The following is a 26857-nucleotide window of genomic DNA, read 5'->3' as shown; positions in this document are numbered from 1 at the left end:
ACATAGTAAAGAAAATATTATAACCAAGAGGTAAAGATGGCTCCACTGAGAAAACTGAAGGTGGGTAATACATTGGAATCAAAGGGACACACTGTTATAGAATAAATACAGTGTGTTTTCCCAGTCCACATATAGTATGGTAATGGTACGTTGTCAAAAACTCCTCAGGATCATGAGGAAGCTACATGGATTGGTACAGGCTTTATGTGCGAAGAGTTTTGGTCTTTGTCAGGCAGGGTCCAGAGACGGATCTGTGGAATCTGATGCTTATACAATTTGGAAGGTTTTCTTTTAAAATAATACAAAATCAATCATGAAAGCAAATATTTATTTAGAATGATAATATGTAACAAGCATTAAAATGACAACTACAACAAGCAAAAATTCTGAGCAAATTATATATATATGTATGTGTATACACACACACACACACACATAAATCTACAGAAACAGCACTTATGTAGCTGCACAGTGTGAAGTATGATGAAGTGAACATCCAAGGCAAAAGAAAAATCAAAACGTTGAACTTTTGAAAATTTTACATAAACATGTAGCCACGTGAACACATAACAAAAGCCCGAGAGTGATAGTTGTCTCACTCTTAAGAGTAAAAATGCAGACAGGTTCATGTTAAGCATTTATCATTTATTTTTATGTCAAGTTTTTAAAATAAAGTAGCTCTCCTAACATTTATTCTCACTAAAGTCTTGTTTCAAGTTAGAATAAACAATTTTTTTGCTTCAGACTTTAAGTTTTAATTGTGTATTTTTAAACACATTTGGATAACTGTCATATCTGGCCAGATGGAGGCTTTTTCTGTGGCCCATTTCCAAATTCACAGATTCTGGTCCATCCATACTTTCTAGTAGCCTGGAATGACTTACCAGTTGGCACTTGTATTATTGGAACTAACTGGAACTATTTTACAAATAAGCCAGATGATAAAGATTGCTTGGTTTGAAACAAATAACTATGTATTTGGAGATACAAGACTCAAAACAAAGTGCTTGCATTTTCTACAGTTTATATCAAACAAGATGGACTCTTAAACAGTCAGCCTGAACTCATATCTAGAGTAGCCAGACCTTGAATACAATAACTCTAGCTGCCTTCCATATGTGGTCAGACGGCTATATTAAGATACAGTCACTCTTAGTTATGAAGACAGCCAAAAGTCTGTCTGTTCTAAGAAACCATTCAGCTATTGAATAATAGACACTCCCATAAGTGGAATTTCAGGGGAGCATAGAATGAACAATCCTGTTCAATGCTGCCAAAATTATTTTCTGCATGCTGAGATGTTATTCGCATACATATAGATTGCATGCAGGCAATCCATTTACTTTATTTTTGAATTCCAGGGTTTTTTTTTTTTGCAAAAGCAACTGCAGTTAGCTATAATACATAGCAAAGCATCTCTATCTTTGGTTCTATGTCTCAGAAATATTTTTTCCAAAAATAAATAGGCATGGCAGGAAAAATAATTCAACTATCTTAAGAGAAAACCCAATATTTTATAAAAATTAAGCAAAAAAATATAATTGACATTTTTTAGACTTTTTTCTAATTATCTTGCTTAATATCTAATACCAGTGCAATTTTAATATTAAAATGATTGTGCACACTCTATTTAACTATACAGCATAGACACAAAAATGTCAAAAAACAAAATAGTACTTTCCCTTAAGACTCATTTAGGAACTATGCATTCTACAAATGTACGGGAAAGCAGAACTGCTGAAATATGTTAATAAAATTGACTTTGAAGAAGCATAAGCAAAGGAAATGAAGACGTAGTAATACAGATGTTAGAGATTGCAAAAAAAAGTGAACATATTACCTGAAGTCTCACATTTCTGGAAAATACGTATTAGACAGAAACGTTCAGCGATTTTTCAAAACTAGTATCTACGAAAGCTCCCTGTTATGGTTCGGACTTTCAGGAGATTCAATGAGCTTCACTTGTTAATGGTTTCCGTCTCTTTTCCGATATGATTTTTGCATCAAATAATTCTCTTTCTCTGTATCCTAGAGATGGTCCTTTTAGATACTTTGCTTCAGCTGCCTCGTAATCTAATCCATCAACAGCAGAAATTGAACAAATGATTGCTTCTGGCAGAAGCACTTCTAGGATAAATTTAATTTTATCGTCTCTTATCAGAGCCAGCATTCTTTCGTCTATTTGTTTGTAGATTTCTTGTAAATATTTCACCACCTCATCCAACTGATCTTCATCCTCAAAGTAGGTTTCAATACAGGGCGTGAACCTATTTGCATTCAAAAATGCTTTCAGCCACCTGGAGCCTTTTGTGCCTTTTAAAATTGCTAGAAGATGGTTCTCTGTTCCCCTGGCATTCACAATGAAGTCCACTAGGTTCTTGTTGGCTCGGTCCCGAGCAGCCTTCATTCGGTCAGGGAGAATTTTCTGGAAGGACATTTTCTTGGTCTGGGAAGTCACAACCATTGATTCCATAGAATCTTCATTATGTAGCTTTGGAAATAAGTTCCTGAAGGTATCCTGTTTGAGTACTTTCCTAATTGGATAACTAATGTCAGCAGCATAATACTCAAGGAAAGAGCCTGAAAAAGAACCACAACCTATTCTAACTCTGTAGTCACAAATGAGCGAGATGCACCAGTCAATACTTTCGCTGTAATCCTCCCTGGCTTTATCCACTAGTGCTTGTTTCTCTTTACAATCAAATTTCTTTAATCTTCTAAAAGGCACTCTAATGCCTCTCTTTTCAGGATTCATGTTTGCCTCAACAAAAAGCACACTTGCTTTTTTCTCTTTTCGCCTGATGCTTTTTACCACTGCTGGCCAAAATGGATATTTCTGATATTTAAACCAGACTATCATTCCCGTTTCAAATGAACGTGGCTCATAATGAAAAACAAAGCGTGGAAGCTCTTCATCTTCCTCACTGTCATCAAATACAGAAGCATCAATAGGATTTAGATGCACTGACTTGTCAGAAGCTTGAGGTTCTTCCCCAAGTTCCTCAAAATCCAATCTCTGAAGATTTCTTTCATTATCCACAAGAAGGACTGAATAATCCAGGACACGATTAGAGGCACTAAGTGAAACCTGACATTCCAGTGAACAAGGTCCGGGGGATGCCACAGCACCTGTCTCTGATTCCACAATAGGTTGATTCTGGCTGGTATCTGAGCATGGATTCGAGGGACCCTCTCCAGGATCTTCAATATTCTCTGAGACGGTAGGGCATTCAGAGGAAGTAGCTATAGTCTCTGGGCAGATTACTTGTGTCTCCCCTTTCAATTCTTTGGGCACAGTGAAGATATCTGATGGCAAAGTTGGAGTGAACTTTTCGTCTTTAACACATGCACGCTCCTCTTTGATTGTGGAATGCAAAGACATAACTGTTGAGATGTCAATCTTTTTCTTGTTCTCCTTTTCATCATCATCTTCTGAAAGTGAGGGGAAAGTTTGGTACCAGCTGGAGTTCTGTGATGACTTTGTTTCCATTTCACTCGGAATAGTATCAATGGTGGCATGTGCATGTGATTTATCCTCTTGCAGGAAATCATCATTGTCTGAAGATACTAACAGAGAGGTTGGATTTTCACTTTCCTCAAGACGCTTCAGTAAGTCTCCTTCATGCTTCCGATATTTTTTACGAGGGGGTGAATTGGAAAGCTTTTCTTGTACATTTTCAGACAGTGTAGTGGTCTCTTCTTCATCTGAACTGCTTGCTTCACTCAAATTTGTTCTCTCATTCAGAACATCCAGTGCCACTTTTAGTGACCTTTCATAGGTCGTTTCCTCTCTAGGTGGAGCACCAACCTCTGACTGTGCTGCTAGTGAGGAGGCAATGGCTTCAATTTGAGATTTATTTAGGATCTTTGTTTCTGTGCTTTCCACTTGAATTTTTTCATCTAGGGAGAGTATTTGAACTTCTAGGGAAAATGTCTTTTTTCTCTTACTGTTTGATGAAGTCTCAGATCTGGACAAAACTTTTGCTGGCCATAATTGGTCTTTCCAATTGCACAGGACATACTCGGCATCCATTATGATTTAGATTTGTATGCCAAGAAGTTATTATCAGAGATTGAGGTATCTGGCTATTCTTGTCACTGCGAAGGCAGTTCCTACCAAAAACAATACTCTTACCAAAGTCTCTTTTAGTCTTAGAACTAAAAAACGTTTACACCTTGTGTGGCCTGTTCTCCTCCAGCTCAATTTCCCAAGGATGCTTGAACACGTTGTTTGAATGGGACAATATGGAAGATACTGAAATAGGGAAAAGGAAAAGAAGAAAAGTATCAGCAAACAAAATTATTCTGCCAAAGTAGAAGGTGAGCGATTGCAAATAGAGAAGAGATAAAAGAAAGAACAATGCTCAGGGGGGCATCAGATGGAGGATAAAAATGTAGCATAATGTAAGGTGGGGGATAAGAATTGGACAGGTGGTTTTATAATACCTCAGATTCAAGAACTTGCCCTTATTATTGCACATGATTATTAAGAAGTGAATTTGTATACATGCCAGCAGAGGTGAGAGAGGTTGCAGTGGTGTGTTAAGGACTCTATTCATGTTATTAGATACTTTGGGACTTTTGTGCCCCTAATGTTATAGCTAGGGCAGTGGGACTCTAAACTTAGCGTGTATCAGAATCATCTGGAGGACTTGATAAAGCTAGATTTCTGGGCCCTATCCTGAGAGTTTTATTCAGAAGGTCTAGATAAGACCCAACATTTTGTCTTTCCACTAAGTTCTCAAGTCATTCTGATGCTACCTGCCCAAGAAGAACTCCTTGAGAAGCACTGTGCTAGCTGAACACACAGCTTTATCATTTTTAAGCTATAAATGCTTCCCTGTTCACCCAAAGGTAGACAAAGATAATACGGTATCTATCTCCTGGACCCAGACAACAACACAATGACCTTATTAAAAGTATGAGCTTAGAAGGCAGAGATTCAGAATGGCTGCTATGTTCAATTACTGGATAAGATAGTTATTAAGGATTTCTTGAGAATCAGATGGCTAGCTAGGCACTCAGGTAGAAATCCAAATAACCTTTTGCAGGGTTTCTTCATAGTGGTTTAACACGACATTTTTTTTGAAGAAGAAGAAGATTAGCCCTGAGCTAACATCTGCTACCAACCCTCCTCTTTTTTGCTGAGAAAGACTGGCCCTGAGCTAACACTCGTGCCCATCTTCCTCTACTTTATATGTGGGGCACCTGCCACAGCATGGCTTGACAAGCGGTGCATAGGTCTGCACCTGGGATCTGAACTAGCGGACCCTGGGCTGCCGAAGCAGAATGTGCAAGCTCATCCGCTGTGCCACCGTGCTGGGCCCTAACACATGAGATTTTTCCCCCCAAACTACAAGCTATGACTTTTCATTACAAAACATTATGGCTATAGAACAAGGAGCAAAATAAATTATGCCTCCATTTTTCAACTTACTGTGATTTTAATATCAAAAGTGGCTTTAAATTTAAAATGCTATGGCTGCAGAGCAGGAAGGAAAATAAATTATACTCTAATTTTTAATGTAAAATGCTTCGTGAAATGAGAAAAGCCTTACCCAATGTCACGTGGATCATGGAGGGTCTGGTCCTGTGATCCGGTTGTCTTGATTCTCACTCCAAAAGGAGACAGGCTGTCCAAAAGGGAATCAAATCAATTAAGTGGAAAAGGCAGAAGAAACTTCCCTACAAAAACTTGAGCAGGTGCGCAGTTCTGAAACACAGGAATGAAATGAAATCTCATCTGTGATGTAGATGCCATGTTTATTTTCCTTCTTGTTCTTATTATTTTAAATTATCTCTCTGTGATACAGTTATGTTATTTGGTTCATGCTGAAATCATCTCTCTCAGGAAAAGCGTGAGGTGAAGACAAGAGCGAAGGGGAGTAACAATTGCTTGTATCTACCATAAGCCAGATTGTAGATTTTGTTTGAACTTCACATCAGTCACCATGTAGATTTTTCCTTCTTTACACATATAATTTTTCAACAGAATTTTAATCACGCTTTACATGCTGTCTCATTGTCCACTAATACAAAATGTGTTTCATTGCTTTGTTTGCTACTTCATAAAAATAATTGCCTGGAGAAAACTCAGGAAACCTGGCAAGCTCCATCTTGTGACCAGAACCAGAACTGCAGCCTCCCCAGGAGGTATAAGCAGGGCCTGAAGCACTACGAGATCCTTCCTATAAGAAGGGTGGGAACTACATTTAGCCAGCCAGGAGCCTTCCAAGGCTTTTAGAATTTTCTATCCTAAACTCAAAGGTTTTCTTGTGTAGGATAATAACGGGATCATAATATCTTCAACCACAATGTTTCTGGTTATAAAAACATCCAGAAGCTTATTAAAAGTTGAAAAGATGTAGAAAGATATATGCAAAACAAAGTACAAGTCTATACAAGTAATCACTATGAATATTTTCTTTCCAGATTTTTTACATGTATAGATGAATGCATATCATTTCAAATCAACATCAGATCTCAATTAAGAGTATAGTTGGAACATCACTCCACATAATTTTTTTCCAAATGACCTTTTATGAATTGCTTTAAATGAGGTGTTTTCCACATTGGCAACATTTTATCTCAATATTTTCCCTGATGATGTAAAACAAGTAAATGTATAAGCATATATTAATAATATTTTAAATAGAGAGCAGTAAAGCTAGCCTTTTCTCCAACTACGTAAATATCAATTCCAGATTTGGTTGCATGTACTGTAGTAACATCCTCATGTTTCACAAACATACATATTTACTTTTAAGTGAGATCATATAAATGCTATGCTATAATTTGCTTTTTTCCCTTTATATTATTTCTCAGACATTTCAAACCACCTTAAGCAGAGGTTCATGTTTCTATTCTCCACATACATAGTATGGCTACATCATGCCATCATAAAATATTTTAAAAACCGCTTATAGAAATAAACCAAATCCTCTCTCTGTCTCATTCTTAAACAAAAGATATAGAAAAATGGTTCTTGCTGACCACAGTCATACCTGTGGTCTGAAAGAATGAGCTGCAAGGAGGACACAGGCAGGGCTGTAGCCAACATAGCAACCAGGCTACAAGCTTGATGAGGTCCAGGAAAATTTTCACTATCGGCAAAAGACAAGGAGGGTATGTTTGTATGTTTGTGTGTGTCTACGAATGTTCATGTGTTTGAAACAAAATGGTAATGTTGTTTCAGCTTCATTTTTCTTTCATGATTATAAAAATAACCATGAGGAAATTTACTCGAAAGATGCTGAAACAGGCTAAAAAATAATATTAAAATAGTAAACTGACCACCTAGAAATGCTGACTAATGGGGGGTTATTTGCTCTCAGATTTTTTCTAATCACACATATATACATGCATATATATGTCCAAGTGTCTTCACTTAACTACCTAGTTGTGCCCCTTTGCACGCTCATGTACAGGTGATACATACATACTCTGTCAACTCATAGAAGCATTTTCCCCCATGCTGTCAAATATTTTTATCTGTCATTTTTCTAGGTAAATTAATAAATGCTTAAAAATTTAAACAGTAACAGAATGTTCAGCAACATAAACATGGAATGCCAAGTCGATAAATTAGCATGAATGGCCACACTGCACTAAAGTCTTAATATAGAGGCTGTAACCTGATCACCCCTTCTCCCACTGTGGACTTTTAAAGCATTGGGGGATACAAAAATTCCAAAGGATTAATTTTTTCAAATGCCATCAATTCTCTCAAAACCACACATCCTCCCCACCACTCCAAGACCACGGACCCTATTTTTCTCATCTTTACTCTAGGACCCGGAGAAGTCTCTAGAAAATAACCAGCTTTAAGACAGCCATTACCTTGAAGCTTCTTGTCAGCTGCAGCCTGGTGAAATGCAGCTCCTCCCCCAAGACCGGCCAGGCACAGCTCACTTGCAAGCTTCTCAGAGAATGCTCCACCCCCTCTCTGTGATGGGAAAGACAGAAGGCCCCTTCCTGAATCAGAGGACGGAGAAATGCCCTAGTTAAACCACTGAAGTGTGAAGGGTAGAAACGTTCCTTTTGAAAGAACTTTAAAGTGAAATAGCAACAAGTGTCTGTTTAAGTTCTCTTCAAATTCTTAGGGTGTGCGATTTCTTGATAAAAAGAGATAGCAAATCACTTTATTAAAAAATAAAAATCTAGTTTAAATTATTCCTTATGTATTTTTTCCTTGCCTTCTCTGGCACCTGACCTCTGCAGGTAAATTTAAAACTCAGCTGGTCAAGCTCCATTAAAATAGCTCATTAAGGACCCTGATTTGGATTGCACTAAAACTGTACATTATTTTAGGGAAAATGGCTTCTTTATAATATCTTTTTCTGTTTCTAGTAGATGGTATGTCTCTCTTTTTATTCAGTTCTTCTTTTAAACATTTCAGGAAAGTAAACGTGGATATTTCTGACTAGAGGCTGAAAAATCACTGGTTTGGCAGGAAAGTATGCATTTTGCATACTCTCATCAATAACTGGCAATTCTTTCTTCTTCTGTTTTGCTAGTATTTTTCACTCAGGCACAATTCCATGTGAGGAAAATTAAGTTTTAAAAATTTACATGTCTTTATTTGTATGTCTGAAATATATTTTGCAAATTTTGTTCATTAAAATTCTCCTGTGTTAAATTTAAATTCAGATTTTTGATTTAACTTAGAAAGTCAATTTTAAATACCATTAGTGATAATTTTTTTTTAAAGATTGGCACCTGAGCTAACAACTGTTGCCAATCTTCTTTTTCTCCCCAAAGCCTCCCATTATGTAGTTGTATATTCTAGTTGTAGGTCCTTCTGGTTGTGCTATGTGGGACGCCACTTCAGCATGGCCTGATGAGCGGTGCCATGTCTGCACCCAGGATGGATCCAAATCTATGAAACCCTGGGCTGCCGAAGCAGAGTGCGTGAACTTAACCACTCGGCCACGGGGTCGGCCCCGTTAGTGATAATTTTGAGAATGAAGATATTTGAGGATGAAGTGCCTTATCTGGCCTCTGTATCATATAATATGTAATATATATTTTAAAAATCCACCTTTATATAAGCATTCATATTGGAACAATAAATACCAATAAAGGAATGAAGATTATCTCTAGGCTGGTGTATTATTGAGGGCTGTAATAATTAGAGTATGTGATGTTGTGTACTATAAACAACCCCTAAGTCTCAGAGGCTCACCCACAAAAGTTTATTTTGCTGATGTCAAAGATCAATGTAGGTTATCAAGCGGCCAGAAAGGGGATGGGTTCTCTGTTCCAAGTAGTCATTAAGGGACTCAAACTTCATCCTGTGTCTCTACCATCTTCTTTGGTCTTGAAATCCTCCACCGCATTTTTGCACCTGGCTAGCAATCTTATGAAGAGGGAGGTTAGAGAATCCTGTGGAAGGTTTTAGGGGCCAAGTGTGGCAAACGTCACTGCCAGTCACAGTCAACTAGCTAAAGCTGCCACAGAGGCTGAGGAAGGCAGTCTCCCTGTAATCCAGGAAGAAATTGAAACAGAGTTTGATGAACACGTAGCACTCTCTTCGCCACAGAAGTTTTCCCTTTAGATCTTTTATAGACTTCTGTTATTTGTTTAATGCTTTTTTTTTTTTTTTACAACTGTGTATCATATTTATAATGCCTGGGACAGAACTGTCTAGTTGCTCTCCCCTTATCCACTCTTTGCATTCTTTCTCATTAGCAGAACCCCAGTTGCATTCAGAGTGGCAGTATAAACTCTTAAAAGACTACTTTTCCCAGACTCCCTTACTGTGAGCTGTGGCCATGTGATGGAATTTCTTTTCAAAGAATATAAGCAGAAATAGTTGTGAATATTCTAGAGAAGGTACCTCTAAAGGAGGTAAACAGACAGCTTGGGCTTTTTTTCGCTTTCCCTCTTTCTCTTGTTTCCTCCCTAGAATTTGATCATGATGGAATTCAGACAGCCATTCTGGACCAAGAAAAGCCTTAGAAAATGGATGCAACTCACTAGGGACTGAAGATCCCGAAGCCCTGAATAATGTGACCACCTCATTCAATCACTTTAACTTAGTGAAACAATAAACGTCTGCCTTACTTATATCACTGTGTTTGCTAGTCTCTTTCTAGTAGTAGAACAAAATAGTTGATCTTACAATCACCAACAGAAATAATATCATTCTTAGAATTAATCTTTTCAAAGCTTTCAAAGTATTACTAGGTAAGTTAAAGAGGATTATCAGGCCAGTGAAAATATGGCTTTATTTAAATGAAGATTTATTCAGTTACCTATTTTATAATGTAATATTTCTTATTCTTCTCATTTTACATGTTTGGAAAAAAAACAAATGCACATAGAGTATGGTAATTACGTTAAAACTATACTTTCTTGTATTTATTTTGTCTATTTTCTATATTGCACCTAAATCAGGAAATGCTACATCGCCTCACCATTTTCCAAGCAATATGCAAAGGAAAATATTAATTCCTTGGATAATCTATATTTCACTGTTTTGTAGAAGGAGAGGGAGAATGATAACCAATAATAATAAACGTTACTACTACTATTATTGTAGTGAAGATAGATAATAATCATACATATAATAGTATCTAATACCTCTAAAAGTTTCCTATATGCCAAGCACTGTTCTGAGCACTTGACATATTATCTCACTTAATAATCAGATGGTTAATTCATGGAAGAGAGTCTTACAACTTACTCATTCCGTATAACAACAGTAATATTATTAATAATAATGACAAAGATGATAGAAGCCAAAAGTGTTTCTTAGCATGTTCCAGGCACTCTGACAAGTGCTCTTATATACCATCTCCCTTGATTCTTACAAAATTTTGTTAGGTCGATATTATGAGCATTCCCATTTTGTAGATGAGGCATTAGAGAGGTTAATACAAGGATATCTAGGAAGCATTTGGCACATGGGATTTGAATCCAAGTACTTTGACTTCAGAGGCCTCACTCTAATCACGAAGATGCACTGTACCTACCACATTGTAAATGGAAAATGCTCTAGAAACATGTGCTGGATGAATGGGTGAATTAATAAATGCATTTGAAATGTGTGGGGAGTCACTGGAAAGAGAATTCTGTACCTGGTTCTGCATCTAATTAAACATAAATTAGTCTTATATAACATAATGTAATTATGGCAGTGAGTGACATACCATCACTTTTTCCAAATTCTATTGATTAGAAACAAGTCACAGGTTCTGCCCACACTTAAGGGGAGGAAATAATACAAGGGAGCGGGTCACCTAGGCTGTCTGTCACAATATTGTATTATTCCTTTTATATGACATTTTCAGAAAGAAAAAAGTATGGTTATGGTGACATGATCAATGACTGCCATGGGTTATAGGTAGGGGGAGGGTGTGACTATATAAGGATAGTACAGGAAGTTGTGGGGGTGATGGAACTCTTTTGTATTCTGACTGGTAGTGATTATATAAATCTACACATATATAAAATCCAAAGAAGTGTATATAAAAAGTCACATATTATATATGATAATTTAAAGTATAATTTTAATAGATAATTAAAAAATAAAAATTTAAATGAAAAATTTAATAACCATTATATAAAAATCAATTCTTTACAAGTATTCTTCAGAAACCATCTGCTTCTTCCTAAAGCATATTTAATAACAAAGAAAAAAAATAACACCCATACATTATTAGAAAGCACCAATTTCATTCCACTTAGGATATAAAAAGCCACAAGAAAATGCCACCCATAACTTTATAATGATAAAAATTTAGATAATCTACAAAACCATAACATCCCTTGAGCCCATCAGAGAACTGAGGTCAACCGAATTCCAAAGGATGACCAGCCCCTTTAAAGAGAGACCATAGGTACTGTTTTATCTTTGGCAAAGCATGGAGAAAGAGGTGGCTGTCATGCAATCAGGTAAAAAGAAATCAGCTGAAATTTTAATGAATTCTTAAATTCTTAATGGGCTAGTATGTCAGTACTTTGGATTATCTGGCATTTCAGACACTTATATGTTCACTGCCAAGTTCTCTTTCACAGTCCTTAACCAGAAGCATACAAACATGACTGGGGACAAAGCAGGAAACCAAAAAGAACCCATGTCAAGTGGTTCAGGCATGCAGGAAGCAATCAGTTGTTGCTGACGGAGAGACAGGCAGCCCCACACAGTTATCCAAACCCTTCTACTGTGGGAAGCCAAAGCCTTAAGCCACTAGGGGAGATGTAGCAAGGCCTCTGCTACTGGACCCAGGTAAAAATCCATTGCTTCTGGGAGAGGCATAGAAGCAAAACCTATCTGCCTAGGGAGGAGGAGATAGGAAACTCTCCCATCCTCTGGACAAAGGCAGAGATCCAATTGCTGCTGGGGGAGAAGTAGAAGCAAAAACCATCTGCCTCTGAAGAGGAACAGAAAACCCTCTGGCCCAAGATCCTACATGAATAAAAAGCTACTGATGCGGAAGGGGCAAGAATGTATCTCTCACTAAAAACCAACCCCAGATACAAATCTGAGGTCAACTGTCATGTTGAGAGGAAAGAATGCTGAGAAAGTGCAACCCTCAAGGTCCAGTTGCTAAGGGCCTCCCTAATGTTGAGGCTGGACAGGACAACAGAAAGCATTCCCTGCCTCACTATGAGTCTAGCACCTAATAACAATAGGAGACTACTGCTGCAAAATAGGCAAGAGGATGAAGAGAGTGTCCCTATCCAACCCCGCTCTAGTGGAACAGGTGTGAAGAGACTGCTGAAAATTTAGGGTGGAAAAAGATGACTGAAAAAAATCCTCTGGCACTCCAGGCTCCACTCGAAGCAAAATAGTGTACATCATGAAAACCAGATGACAACGAAGTGAGAAAAAGAAGACACAATCTTCAACATATTTTATGATACCAGCATTAACCTGATATCAAATCTAGGAAAAAAACAAGTAAAGAAAACTACAGATCAATGTGTCTCATAAACAAAGACACAGATTCAACGATATAGATATAGAAATGGAATTCTCCCTGGGAAGGCAAGCATGGTTATACATTTGCAAATCAATCAATGTAATTCACCACACCAACAGACTAAAGAGGAAAAAAAAGATGATCTCAATTGATGCAGAAAAAGCATCAGACATAACTTCACAAACATTTGAGATAAAAATGTTCAGCACACTAGGAATTAAATGGCTCTTCCTAAACCTGATCAAGGGCATCTACCAAAAACCTAAAGTTAAAATAATACTTAATGGTAAAACACAATGTTTTTCCTCTAAAATCAGGAACAAGGTAAGGATATCTGCTCTTATCACTTCTACTCAACATTATACTGGAGACCCTAGGCAATACAATAATGCCTGAAAAATAAATTAAAGGAATACAGATTAAAAAGGAAGACATAAAACTGTCTTTATTTGCAGACAACATGATGATCAATGTAAAAAATTGCAATGAATTTACCAAGAAAAAAACTACTAGACCTCATAAGTAAGTTCATCAATATCACCAGATACAAGGTTAATATAAAATAATTTATTTCTATAAAATAAAATTTGGAAGTTGAAATTTTAAAAAGTATCATTTATAATATCATCAAAAAAACAGGAAATACTAAGGTAAAACAAATCTAACAAAACTAACAAAAATGTGCATGATTTGTATGCTGAAGACTTCAAAACACTGATAAGAAAAATTAAAGAAGATCTAAATAAATGGAAAATATAGCATGTTCATTGACTTAAAGACTATTTTTAGGATGTAACTTCTCCCCAAACATATCTATAGAATCACTGTACTCTGAATCAAAATCCCACCACGCTTTTTGTAGAAATTGAGAATACCTATAAAATGTATATGAAAAAGCAAAGGAACTAGAATAGCCAGACCAATTTCGAGAAGGAAATACAAAGTTGGAAGTCTCATGTTACCTGACTGCAAGACTACAGTAATCAGGACAGTGTATTATTGGCATAAGATAGGCATATAGATAAATAGAATACAAATAGACGAGCAAATATGGTCAATAGATTTTTGACAATGGTATTTAAATGAAGAAATGATAGTCTTTTCAACAAATAGTGCTGGGGGGGGAATTGAACATCATATGCAAAAATGTTCATCTTGACCCCCTTAGCTAAAAACAATACAAAAATTAAAATAAATTACTGACCTAAATGTAAAAGTAAATACTGTAAAACTTCTAGAAGAAAACAAGGTAGAAAATCTTTGAGACCTTCTTTCAGGCAATGATTTATTAGAACACAAAAAACATGGGCCATAGGGGGCTGGCTCGGTGGCATAGTGGTTAAGTTTGCACACACTGCTTCAGCAGCCCGGGGCTTGTGAGTTCAGATCCCGGGCGTAGACCTACACGCTACTCATCAAGCCATATTGTGGTGGCACCGCACATACAAAATAGAGGAAGACTGGCAACAGATGGTAGCTCAGGACCAATCTTCCTCACACACACACACACACACACAAAACATGGACCATAAAAAATTTGATAAATTGGACTTGAAAACTTCTGCTCTTCGAAAAATGAAACGAAAATCCACAAAGTGGGAAAACATATTTGTGAAACACATATCTGATAAAGAGCTTTTATCTCAAATATATAAAGAATTCTTACAATTCAATAAGATTAACAACCCAATAAAAAAATGAACAAACAATTTAAAGAGACCCTCATCAAAGGAGATATATGAATGTCAAATGAACAGATTAAAAGATGCTCAACACTATTAGTAATTAAGGATATGCAAGTAAAACTACAATGAGATACCATTGACACTTTTATAAGAATGGCTAATATGAAATAGAGAAAAAAACCTGACAGTATCTACTGTTGGCAATGATGCAGAGCTAATAGAAGTCATATACTGGTGGTGGAAACATAAAATATCACAGCTACTTTAGAAAGTAGTTTGGCAGTTTCTAATACATAACAGACATACACTTACCGTGTAATCCAGAAATTGCACTTCCGGGTATTTACCCAAGAGAAATGAAAACTTATGTACAAAGACCTGTTCTGGAATGCTTATAACAACTTTAATCATAACCACCAAAAACTATACATCTGGTGAGTGGATACACAAATTGTAGAATAATAGAATACCTCTAAGCTATAATAAGGAATAAACTACTGATACATGTGACAACATGGGTAAGTATCAGAAACATTATGCTAGCAAAAGAAGCCAGAGGCAAAAGGCTGTATATCTTATGATTCCATATATATGACATTCTGGAAAATGAAACACTATAGGCACAAAGTTAGATCAGTGGTTGTCAGGAATCGGGGTAGAGAAGAGTATTGACTATGATGGGGCAGGAGGAGTTATGGAAATATCCTCTAGCTTGACCTTATCGGTCATTACTTAAGTGCATATGTTTGTCAAAACTCATCTAACTATACACCTAAAAGAGTGAATTTAACTCCATGTAAATTACACCTCAATAAACTTGTGTCTTAAAAAGGCATCCAAAATCAAAATATGACCTATATAAGAAGTTTGTATTTTAGTGTGAGAATAATGGTACATATAGGAATTCTGATTTGTTCTTTAGATGTATGGTTTCCAAAAAAGGTTGTGGATACCACAAGATATGTGTAAAAATATCATCCGGAGTGTACAAACAATATATTAGAAATTCAATTTGTTTTAACCTCTTGTATTAATTGTTACCAACTTCTATTTCTGAATTTACTTTAAAATGTTGGGGGGGCACCTAAGACACCCGACTTTTGATTCGGTAATACAACTCTTTCTATAAATTCATATCTTCATTAAATATCTATTTCATTGAAAGTTAGTTAACGCAGGACAAATGTCAAAAATCCCAGGGGACTTCAGCACCCTATAGGTTGTGAAATTTGTCCCCATTGGTAGAGCCTTTAACTACATGGAAGTTCTTACATGCCACTCAACCATGTGAGAAGAAAGAAAGGAAGGAGTAGAAGCCAAAGTGCTATAATCTGGAGCTAGAGAGCTGGTCAAGGATGTGTTCCCAGTGAGAGAGCAGAAGCTAAATAACATACAAGAGATAGAGTGGTTATAGAATAAGCAAATATCGATATTTTTAGTGTATACAGTCCATATAAAAGAGTATAAAGGGTTCAGTTAGAACTCTCCCAAAAACCACGAGGCGGCCATGACCATTGGTAAAGCAAGGAATCTTAGATACTTAATGGATATTCAAAATATTCAATGACCCTGAAAGCAGAAGCACAAACAAATACCTGAAACTGTCTGTAAACAAAGATAAAATCTTATTACTAATGTTCACTGTCTGAATGTCAGTCTATCTAAAGAAGAAGAACAGCAAAAGAAAGCTTACTAAGGGTGAACATTCCAGGTAAGAATAAGGCAAGCCAGATAGTGTATCACTGCCAGGGCCAAAGGGATACCATAATCCCTGGTTTAATGTACACGAACATGACAGAGAGGCAAAAAAGAAAAAAATACCAACCAGTGACCCAGATGTCACAAGAAGATAAACCTGTCGTATTTGGAGTTTTTGTGTTCTCCAGGTAATGCTAAAACCTGCACAGTGCCAATGGATGAAGCTGCTAGGAAATCGATTCAGGATGATGGAATGGGAAACATTAAAAGAAATAAAAGAAAGGTTGATAAGGACCTCATAACATCATCATCACAGCACACAGCAAACAAAGTTTCACTACACGCTGAGCATTGAAGTAGAGAAACTAAACTGTAGTGTTCTCCCTGGGATTAATAAGCAAATAGAGACTTCTACGGATCTTCCTTGGTGAATTTAAAGAAAAAAAGAATCCCTTTCTCAGCCCCCTCCACCACCATTCTCTGAGATACTCATAGGAAAAGATCCAGGCTGAACCAAAATTATTCCTGTCACCACTGAATAAAGGTACTTATCAATTCTTCAGTGAGGAGATGTGAGAGACTGTCAAAAGATCCAAGGTCTAAACTTCAGAGTTTCTCAGACAAGCATTATGATAAGGTTGTTATGTGTTAGAAGTTCTCAAATAGATATGCAGACATGGGTTTGGGACCAAGTTCTAACTTTACTGAGGGATAACTGGTACTACCAGATATCAAAATATATTACAAGGTTAAAATAATTTTTAAGAGTTCAGTGACAGTCTAAGTGTGCAGCAAGGAGTAGATATGAACATAAGAAGGAAGGGGAAAAAAGAACAGAAGTTCAAAGTGAACAATTAAAGATCTGAATGTGCATGTGATTGATCAGTACATCTGGACATAGATGAGAAATCAACCAGTGAACTCTGAATCATCTAGAACAATCCTTAGGTAATTCGTCTGTGTTTTCTTGGTTAACCACCAAAACAGTGATTTTAAAGGTCTCTAATGTCTTAGGGCTACTAAATAGTTTTCTCTTTCTGTGCTTATACATATCCTCCTGAAAACTAGCAAGGAAGCTTGGATAAATAATTCTTAATTGGCGATACTAGATGATACTCACTTAAAGCAAAGGCAAAGAGAAAAGAGAATAAGCAAAGGGATTTCTTATGTCAAAGAAGAAAGGTGGTCAATGAAAATGGAGAAGACATACAAAAAGATGAATAAAGACGGGGCACCAAAGAAACATACTGTAGTTGGGGAAAATATTTAAAAATTCAAGAAAAGAGAAGTCGTTCTATAATGTCCCAGTATGTAGGCCTTATAGCTATCAGATATAAGGAATGAGTGTGTGTGGTAGGAGACTGGGGGGTTGCTGGGAGTACATCAGGGACACCATTCCTGTTATTGGATATTTTGATACTTTGAAGCCTCTCAACATTTATTCTAGGGTAATCTTTTAACTTTTTAAAGCTGCCAGTGCTGTCCTATCTACCCAAGGCAGCCAGACACAGATACTGGGGTTTGTGTGGCCTCGACTCAGACAACAAAACAATGACCTCATTAAGAAGATAAGCTTAGAAGTCAGATATTTGGAATGGCTGTCATGGCTACCTACTGAATAGGATAGTCTTCAATGATTTCTTGAGTCAAGCAGTTGGCTGGGACCTGCAGGTCTTCCATAATTAGACATCATTATACCCATTTGTATAATTTCTTTATAGGAATTTAACACATTTAATTCTTTTCTAACACTAGAATCTGTGGGTTTTAATTTAAAATATTATGGCTAATGAGTCAGAATCAAAGTGAGTTCTACTCCATATTCTCAACTTAACCATGTTTTAACATGAAATGGAAGAGCCTTACCCAATGGCACGTGGCTTGTGGAGGGTCTGGCCCTGTATTCCAGTTGTCTTGATTCTCACTCCAACTGCTTGTCCCGCAGAGCTTTCTCCCTGCTCAGCACTTCTGTGATGGCCCTGCCTTTCTGGGGCTCAAGTGGCATCACATGCAGATTCTCAAGGTCATGTGCATCTCTGACATTAATTTAGGCTGTTCAAAGAAGAGAGGGAATCAAATCAATTAAATGGAAAAGATAAGAAATTTCCCTACCAAAACGTTAGCAGGCATGTCATTCTGAAACATAGGGACTAGATGAAATCTCATCTGTGATGCAGAGGTCATATTTATTTTTATTTTTGTTCTTATTATTTGAAATGTTCTCTGTGACATAGCTGTTATTTGGTTCATGCTGAAATCATCTCTCTCTGGGCAAGTGTGAGGTGGGGACAGGGGAGCAGGGAAATAACAATTGCCTTGTGTCATCTATAGGCCAAATTCTATGCAACTACTTTTTTTAATGCTTTCTGTTTGAGTTCTCCTGTGGGGCTTTTTCTTCTAGACACGTACAATTTTTTTCAATGGAACTGCAATCACACTCTACATGCTGTCTCACAGTCTGCTAATACAAAATATGTTTCATTGCTTCCTCACTTCATAAAAATAGTTGCCTGGAGACAATCTGGAAAATCTGGCAAGCGCCATCTTGCGACCAGTACCAGAACTGCACCCTGTTACTACCAGATCCTTATGGGAGAAGGGTGGGAACAACACCGTGCCAAGCCAGCAGTTTTCTCAGGCTTTTGGAATATATCATGCTCAAATTTAGAGTTTTCTTATGCATTACACAAAAAACTAAACGTTAATGTCTTTATTTCCAACAGTCTGATAAAAAAATTGCATGCTTACTGAAAATTGAAAAGATAACATTTATAAAAAGAAAGCATAATTCTGGAAAAATAATATTATTGTTCCCTGAATATCTTTCCATATGTTTCTTTACATATATACATGAATGATATAATTTCAGACTAGCTTTTTTCCAGGCTCAAGTGCATAGTTTGAAAGTTTTTTCATATCAATAAGTATTTTCAATGTGATTTTTTATGAATCACTTCAAATGTAATTTCCCCCCAATCTGTAACATTTTATTGCAAACTTTTTTCTGATATTGTTAAAAAAATGACTAAATATGTAATAAGAATTATTTTTAAACAGAGATCGTAAAGACTTTCTTGTCTCTCCAACCACACAAATAATGCCATTAGTAGGTAGCCTTATATTTTTTCTCATTTTGTTACACATATTGTATTAACGTAGTCCTTTATCTTTAAATGACATAATATGGTGCTAGTCATTCTGCAATTTGCATTTTTCACTTAATACTACTTCTCAGATATCTTTTCAAATAGATACATGTTAATACTTCCATTTGTCAGCTATATAACATTCAATTGTATGGATGTACCATGCCACATAATATTTTTAAAAGTGCTAATAGAAATAAACGAAATCCTCTCCCTGTCTCACTCTTAAAAGATATAGAAAAATGGTTCTTCCTGACCACAGTCGTACCTGTGGTCTGAAAGAATGAGCTGCAAGGAGGACACAGGCAGGGCTGTAGCCAACACAGCAACCAGGCTACAAGCTTGAGGAGGTCCAGGAAAATTTCCACTATCGGCAAAAGACAAGGGGGGTATGTTTGCATGTCTGTGTGTGTCTGCCAATGTTTACGAGTCTGAAACCAAATGGTTACACTGTTTCAGCTTGAGTTTACTCTTGTAATTATAAAAAATGATCATGGAATAAAGCAACTCTAAAAATGCTGAAACCAGTTAAAAATATATTTTGAAATCTCCAGTAATCTGAACACTCCAGAGATGCTGACTGTTAACATGGGAATCTAGTTCCTTCCTTAAGGAAAATGCATTTATGTTTTACAAATGTTATGACTCAACAGCATACCTGAATCTCATCCATGTTCGTGTACATTTATATTTGTGTTTTTATATGTCAATCACTTTTTATGTTTACATTTTTCTATCAATTATTTTTTGTGCACAACAATAAGTGTTTAAGTCAAAATATAATAAAATCTGTAACAAAGATAGAAACACCGAATGCCATGTAAAAAATTTACATGAACGGCATGCCTCACTGAAGTCTTAATTTAGAAGCTGTAATCTGATCGCCCAATCCCACACTCTGGACTTCAAAAATATCGGGAGAAACTAAATTTTCAGGGGATTGATTCTGTCACAATAACAGCAATTTTCCCAAAACCATATTCCATTCCCACCTCTCCCAGGTAGCAATCTCTCTTTTTTTTCACCGTAACACGAACGCCTGAAGAAATTTCCAGAAAATAACTAGCTTTAAGACAGCCATTACCTTGAAGCTTCTTGTCAGCTGCAGCCTCATGAAATGCAGCCCCTCCTCCAAGACTGGGCAGGCACAGCTCACATCCAAGCTTCTCAGAGAATGCTCCGCCCTCTCCCTGTGATGGGGAAAGCAGGGGGCCTTTCCCTCAATTAGAGGGAGGAGAATAGCCAAGTTAACTCTAATTCACTTAAAGGGGAAAAACGTCCATTTTTAAAAGACTTGAAAGAGAAATGGCAACATGTGTCTCTTTAATTTCCATTCAAACCACAGGGGTAGGTGATTATCTAAAAAGCAGCAGCAAATCTCTTTATCATATAATTAAGATTCAGTTAAAAATATCTCTTACATATTTTTCTTGTTTCTTCTGGCACATTATTTCTACAAAAGATTTTAAGACCCAGTTGGTAAATGTGCATTAACAAGACCCGCTAGATCCTTGTTTGTGATTGCAGCATATTAATACTGTATTTTGTGGAGAATTAAATCTCTAAAATTTTAATTCTTCTGGCCCTGGGACATGATATGTGTCTCTATTTACCCAGGTTGTCTCATTCACCCTTCAGAACGTTTCATAGTTTTTTCAAATAAAGTCATTTTTAAACATAAAACATCAACTGAAATCCTTAAAGAAAAAAGATACGCGTCTGGATATACTGAAATTGAAAAAAAAAGACTATGATAAAAACACAATAAACCAAAGTTGAAAACGGAAGAACGAACTTGACAAAAATGTTTTCAACTAAAAAACATCTCTAAAGTAACTCTTACAAATTAATAAGAGATAAACAGCAAAGTGAAAACAAATGAGCAAAGGACATAAACAGGCAATTCACAATGTTCAGCAGGAATAATTCTTCCCGGCTCCCGATATTTACTTCCCTGTGAGCAAGCTTATGTAGTGCAACTACAGGTATCTCTGTCCTTTTTGTACAGTTGCAAGCCTCTAGGCTGTTAGATTTGGTGTTATAAGGCCGATTTGACTCTCACAATAATCAATGCCCTGCAACTTACCTTCCCTTTGTACAAAAGCTGACATTTTGGCTTCCATTTGATGAGGTGCTCACAACTTCATCCATTACCACAGTGAATGAGTAAACATGACTCCTGTCTTTTGCCACCTCTGACTATTCAGGATAGAGAAACAGAGCTGTGGTATGACACTGCTCTTCCCATAATTAACAAACGAAGAGAAAGGAAATGGTCTACTTGGGGACTCTAAAGAAAGACGAAGCCATCATTCTTCCAGAGACACATAACAGAAGGATCAGGCTGGGTCAAAATTATTCCCATAACCAATCTGAATAAAGAACATCAAAGGTTCTTTGGTCAGGAGATAGGGATTTCTGTTTGCATAACCCAATGTCTAGCCTTTAAGAATTTGTCACGGATGCATTATGACAGAGTTATGTTTTTGAAGTGTTCAAAAAGGCAGGGAGATAGTCGTGAGTTTGAGACCTTTATTAACTCAGTGGAGAGTAAACTTTCAAATCCTTGACAATTATGCTAAGTTGTTATCTCCCCATACTAGAAAATATAGTTAAGAAAGATGCATGAGTCATGTACGACATGAGTCACATGAGTCATTCTGATATTAACCTACGTTGTCTAAATATTAAACCGTATTCACTAGTACAATAATAAAAAAGAGTTTAGTATTTGCCTAAGTGTGCAGTAGTAGATAGATGAGACAGGAAAGATGGAAAAGGGGTGGGGGAGTCCTAATTAAATGAGAGAGAAACTGAATTTGCATATGCTCAATTAGTGCATCTGGATATAGACAAGAAATCATCCACAGATACACAATATGCTGGAAAAATCCTTAGGTCACTGGTCTGGTTTTAGCTGCCTAGTTTTCTAGAAAAGCAGTGTTTTTGAAGAACCCTTAACTCTCCTGTGTCATGGCTAGTAAATGGTTCTTGCCTGTTGTTGCCTCTTCTTAACTTCTGAAACTTCACAAAATAGCTTGAATAAAGTGTTTTCAGGGGTGACAACCGGATTAGATTAAAACATGGCAAAAAAGAAAGGGGATCAGATAAGAAGTTTACTTTGCTAAGCAGAAAGAACGTGGTCAATGAGAATGGAGACAAGATACAAATCAGAAGAATAAGTCATGAGTATCAGACGGAGGAGTTCAGAGACATGGAACACATTTTAGGGGAGGTGAACAAAAACAAAAAAGTATCACGATAACACAAACCCAATATCCTATCTTTACCATTTCTATTGTACTATAGGAAGGGAATATGTGTGGGAGGACTTTGATGGTGTCGGGGACATAATTTGTCTTCCTGGATAATTTGGGTCTTGTGGATTCCCCTAGGTTATCATGAAGGAATGCTGGGCTTTAAGGTTTCCTAAGTTGCTAGTGCTTCCCTGCCTGTCCAAAGCAACTCAAAATCTCATGGACACTGATAGTGGGATTCAGCACCAATAACCTCATTAAGAGCACCACTTTAGGAGTCAGAGATTTGTGATGGTTGTTGGCAAAGATTTAAATGTGCTAAACCACTACAAAATATTATGCAGGGAGTATACAGATATCTATGTAAGAAAGGTCGTAAGACCTTAAGAAGGTCTTAAGAAATCTTTGTAACTATGTTATCTAGTATGTGGTGATGACAACCTAGCAAAGCTATCAAGGACTGGAGAGTCAGCCATTGGCTGGAACCTCAGGTAGACACCTGAACGAATAGCCTCTTGCGCGATTTCTTCAGAATGGTTTAATACGTGAGGTCCCCACCACCACTAAACAGAAGCTATGACTTTTAATTAAAAAACCTTATGACTGCAGAACAAGCAGCAAAATGAATTGTACATCAAATTCTCAATCTAACATGATTTTAATAGGAAGTGTGGCTTTTAATTTAAAATGCTATGGCTCCACAGAAGGAAGCAAAATGAATTATCCCCCAAGTTCTCAACATGTTTTTAACATGCAATGGGAAGAGCCTTACCCAATGTCACGTGGATCGTGGAAGGTCCGGCCCTGTGTCTGGTTGTTTTGATTCTCACTCCAACTGCTTGTCCAGCAGAGCTTTCTTCCTGTTCGACGCTTCTATGGTCACACTGCCTTTCTGGGGCTCAACTGGCATCACATGCAGATTTTCAAGGTCATGCGCATCTCTGATATTAACGTAGGCTGTCCGAAAAGGGATAGGGAATCACAACAATTAAATGGAAAAGGCGTAAAGAAACTTCCCCACTAAAACATTTGCAGGCATGTCATTCTGAAACACAGGGAAGAAATGAAATCTCATCTGTGATGTAGATGCCACAGTTTATTTTTTTGTTATTATTCTAAATGCTTTCTGTGATACTGTTATGTTATTTAGTTCGTGCTAAAATCGTCCCTCTTGTTAAAAGTATGATTTGGGGACAGGAAAGAAGGGAGATAACAATTTCCTTGTGTTTTCTATAGGCCAAATCTGTGTAGCTTCTTTCTCTACTGTTTTCTGTTTGAATTCTCACATCAGTCCTGGTGTGAGTTTTTTTCCTGTTATACACATGCAATTTTTCAACAGAACTGCAATCACACTCTACATGCTGTCTTGTAATCTCCTGACACAAAATACATTTCTCTGCTTTGTCCACTTCATAAAAATGGTTGCCTGGAGAAAATTTAGGACACCTGGCAAGCGCCAACTTGTGACTAGAACCAGAACTGCAGACACCCAGCTCCTTAGGGGGAAGGGTGGGAACTACAGCCATCCAGACAGTAAGTAGCCTTCTCAGGCTTCTAGACTTTTTCATTCTCAATTTAAGCGTTGTGTGGTTGTGTTAGGTAAATATAGGATCATAGTTCCTCATTTTAATTTTTTTGTTATTACAATATCTCTCATGCATATTGTGTATCTTTCTTTATCTTTTGATTTTTCCAAGAAGAAAGCAAATCCCCACAATAATGGTCAAATATAATGGTGTGCTCTATATGTTTCTAGGTTTTTCCTACAGATATTTATAAACGTGCATGTTTTATGAAATGAGACCTTTATCCTTCCCAAGAATATATCTGAACATCTTTCTACATAAATAAATGTTTTCTACATCACCTTTTTGTGAATTACTTTTATAAGATTTTTCACTATTTCTAAGTTTTATCTCATTTTCTCATAATGAAAATTACTGAAGCCTACTCTTTTCCAAGTAAGATTTAAAAAATGGAGAAATGTGATATATAGAAGGTTGAAATGTTTTGTCTTTCCAACTACACTTATAGCCCCAATTAATAAAGTAGCATGTATATTTCCAGATTTTCCTTGCATATATTTTACTAATATGATACAGGCCATTCTTCAATTTGCTTATTTTTAGAATGTTCCTTGGGCATCTTTTCTTATCATTGCATTTAGCTCACTGTATTAGCTTATTCTTTTTATAGCTGCATAGTATTCAACATTATGGATACCTTATCCTATGTGACTATTCCATAGTATATTTTAAACAATTTTTGAATTCTTTCTCAAGGGTACATAAAACTACAAATAAATATCCTCTGCTTGAACCAAAGTCCAGATGATAGCCTAAATATTTGCCTTGCCAGAAAAGCACAAGCAACCAGATAACCAGCCTTCTCAGATCCACAGAAAAATTCACTTTCAGCTAAAGACAATTTACTGTGCTTGGTATCTATTTAAATGTCTATAACAAAATAGATTGTTCCTTTCAGCTCCAATATGTCTTTTCAAGAAAATCAAAAGGTACATAAAATCTAAAGGAAAAAATTCTCGCCATCAGTTCTCCAATCCCTGAGTTTTTCCCTGCTTACAATTGAGTCTAATCCCTTTGATTTTTTTCCTTCATCATATATATATTAGAATATACTATTTGAAATTATATTTATTCACCCACATATTTGAACATCTTTACATGTTTATATATGTTTACACATTTTGGGGAAAGCAGTTTTTTCCTCATGTTTTAAAATTCTCATCTCAGTTTTTTTATGCTGATATAGGTACTACATGTTAAGTGAAATGTGGAAGAAAGAAGTGGAAAATTTCCTCTTTCTTTCTGAGACATTCTATATTACTAGATATATTGTTTGTTGTGATTTACTATATTAATATATGCCTATTATTTTTTAGTTTAAGATCTTTCATATATTTTTCCTATTACAAATGGGAATATATCATTCTTTTGATAGATAGGTAGAGAAGTAGACAAACATTGTGCTTTGCACATCCATAAAAAAGCGATTCTTTTAAGACACTGAGTGTCCCTTGACAAATAACCAAACTTCTAATTCTCAGAAGTACTTAAATCTGCAGTTATAGATTACTTCACATTATTACTATACAAACTCCTCCAAAACAGTTAGATTTGTTAGAAATACAATCAACACAACCAAAGTCATATACAAATCCAATATCCCCAGCTAACTTCATTTTTCATTTGGAATTATCACAATTTTTTTCAAAGAAAGAAACATTAATTTCTCCAGTTTTGTTTCATCATTTATTTTTGATACCACTGCTTTTTGATCGAAACATGAAATAGCCTGTTCAAAAGTTTTTAGCTCTTGTAACCTCATGAAGTATTTTTTCCGCAGGTGTAATCTGATCACCACCTCCCCCACTTTTAAAATGTGGACTTTTAAAATCTATGGAGGAATACAAAATCCAGATATTAATTCCCTCACAGAAACGATTCTCACAAAACGACACTCCTCTCCCACTGCTCCAAAGCGGCAGTCTCTGGTTTTCTCACCTTTACTTCAAAGTCTCCAGAAACCTCCGAAAATAACTAGCTTTTACGACAGCCATTACCTCCAAGCTGCTTCTCTTCGGCGGAAGCCTCCGAAGTGTGTGTGTATTGCGGCTCCTCCCCCAAGACTGGCCGGGCACAGCTTGCTTCCAAGCTTTTAGAGGATGCTCCGCCCCCTCCCTGTGATGGGGAAAGCAGGAGGTCCTTCCCTCACGTGAAAGGAGGAGAATCACCAAGTTAAACCGAAATACAATTGAAGGAAAGAAATGTTCCTTTTACAGAAGTTTAAAGTGTAACGGCAACATATGTCTGTTCAATTTCCATTCAAATCCCTGGGGTAAGCGATTTTCTCAAAAAAAAAAAAAAAAAGAGAAAGAAAAGAAAAAGAGGTAGCAAATTTCTTTTTCATATAGGAAAGATGCAGTTAAAAGATTCCTTATTTTTTTTCAGGCCTTCTCTAATACTTTATGTGTTAAATTTAAGACGTGTTAGTCAAGCTCCACTTAAAAAGCGTGCTAAATCCCTCGATTGGAATTATAGTGGATTGATGCTTTATTTTACGTAGAATTAATTCTTTACAATTTTGAATCTGAACCTGGGACGTAATATGTCTTCTGATAC

General features: G+C 36.5%; 1 protein-coding gene across 7 annotated transcripts; it reads right to left on the bottom strand.

The window, feature by feature from the left end:
* Window positions 1-314: 314 nt before the first annotated feature.
* On the bottom strand, window positions 315-26385 carry PWWP3B (PWWP domain containing 3B). Of its 7 annotated transcripts, XM_070502469.1 has the most exons (8): window positions 26240-26361; window positions 23488-23672; window positions 21545-21657; window positions 20543-20677; window positions 18179-18364; window positions 7840-7974; window positions 5559-5633; window positions 315-4255 (listed from the first exon to the last, which is right to left on the bottom strand). In XM_070502469.1, exon 8 carries the CDS (start codon window positions 4031-4033, stop codon window positions 1949-1951), a length of 2085 nt encoding a protein of 694 aa, XP_070358570.1. In that variant the 5' UTR covers window positions 4034-4255; window positions 5559-5633; window positions 7840-7974; window positions 18179-18364; window positions 20543-20677; window positions 21545-21657; window positions 23488-23672; window positions 26240-26361; the 3' UTR covers window positions 315-1948. The 7 variants fall into 7 exon arrangements, with proteins under 7 accessions (XP_070358570.1, XP_014711441.1, XP_070358568.1 ...); XM_014855955.3 differs by lacking the exon at window positions 21545-21657 and having other exon boundaries at window positions 20543-20648; window positions 26299-26385; XM_070502467.1 differs by having other exon boundaries at window positions 20543-21657.
* Between the last annotated feature and the right edge of the window lie 472 nt (window positions 26386-26857).

The sequence above is a fragment of the Equus asinus genome, chromosome X (genome assembly GCF_041296235.1).
Source record: "Equus asinus isolate D_3611 breed Donkey chromosome X, EquAss-T2T_v2, whole genome shotgun sequence".
In the NCBI taxonomy this organism is placed as follows: Eukaryota; Metazoa; Chordata; class Mammalia; order Perissodactyla; family Equidae; genus Equus; species Equus asinus.
Note: the sequence above shows the minus strand (reverse complement) of the source record. Positions and strands in the feature narration are given on the sequence as shown.

What these genes read in the sequence shown, in the direction of transcription:
- PWWP3B (XM_014855955.3), bottom strand. Translation starts at nt 4,033, where the DNA reads ATGGATGCCGAGTATGTCCTGTGCAATTGGAAAGACCAATTATGGCCA.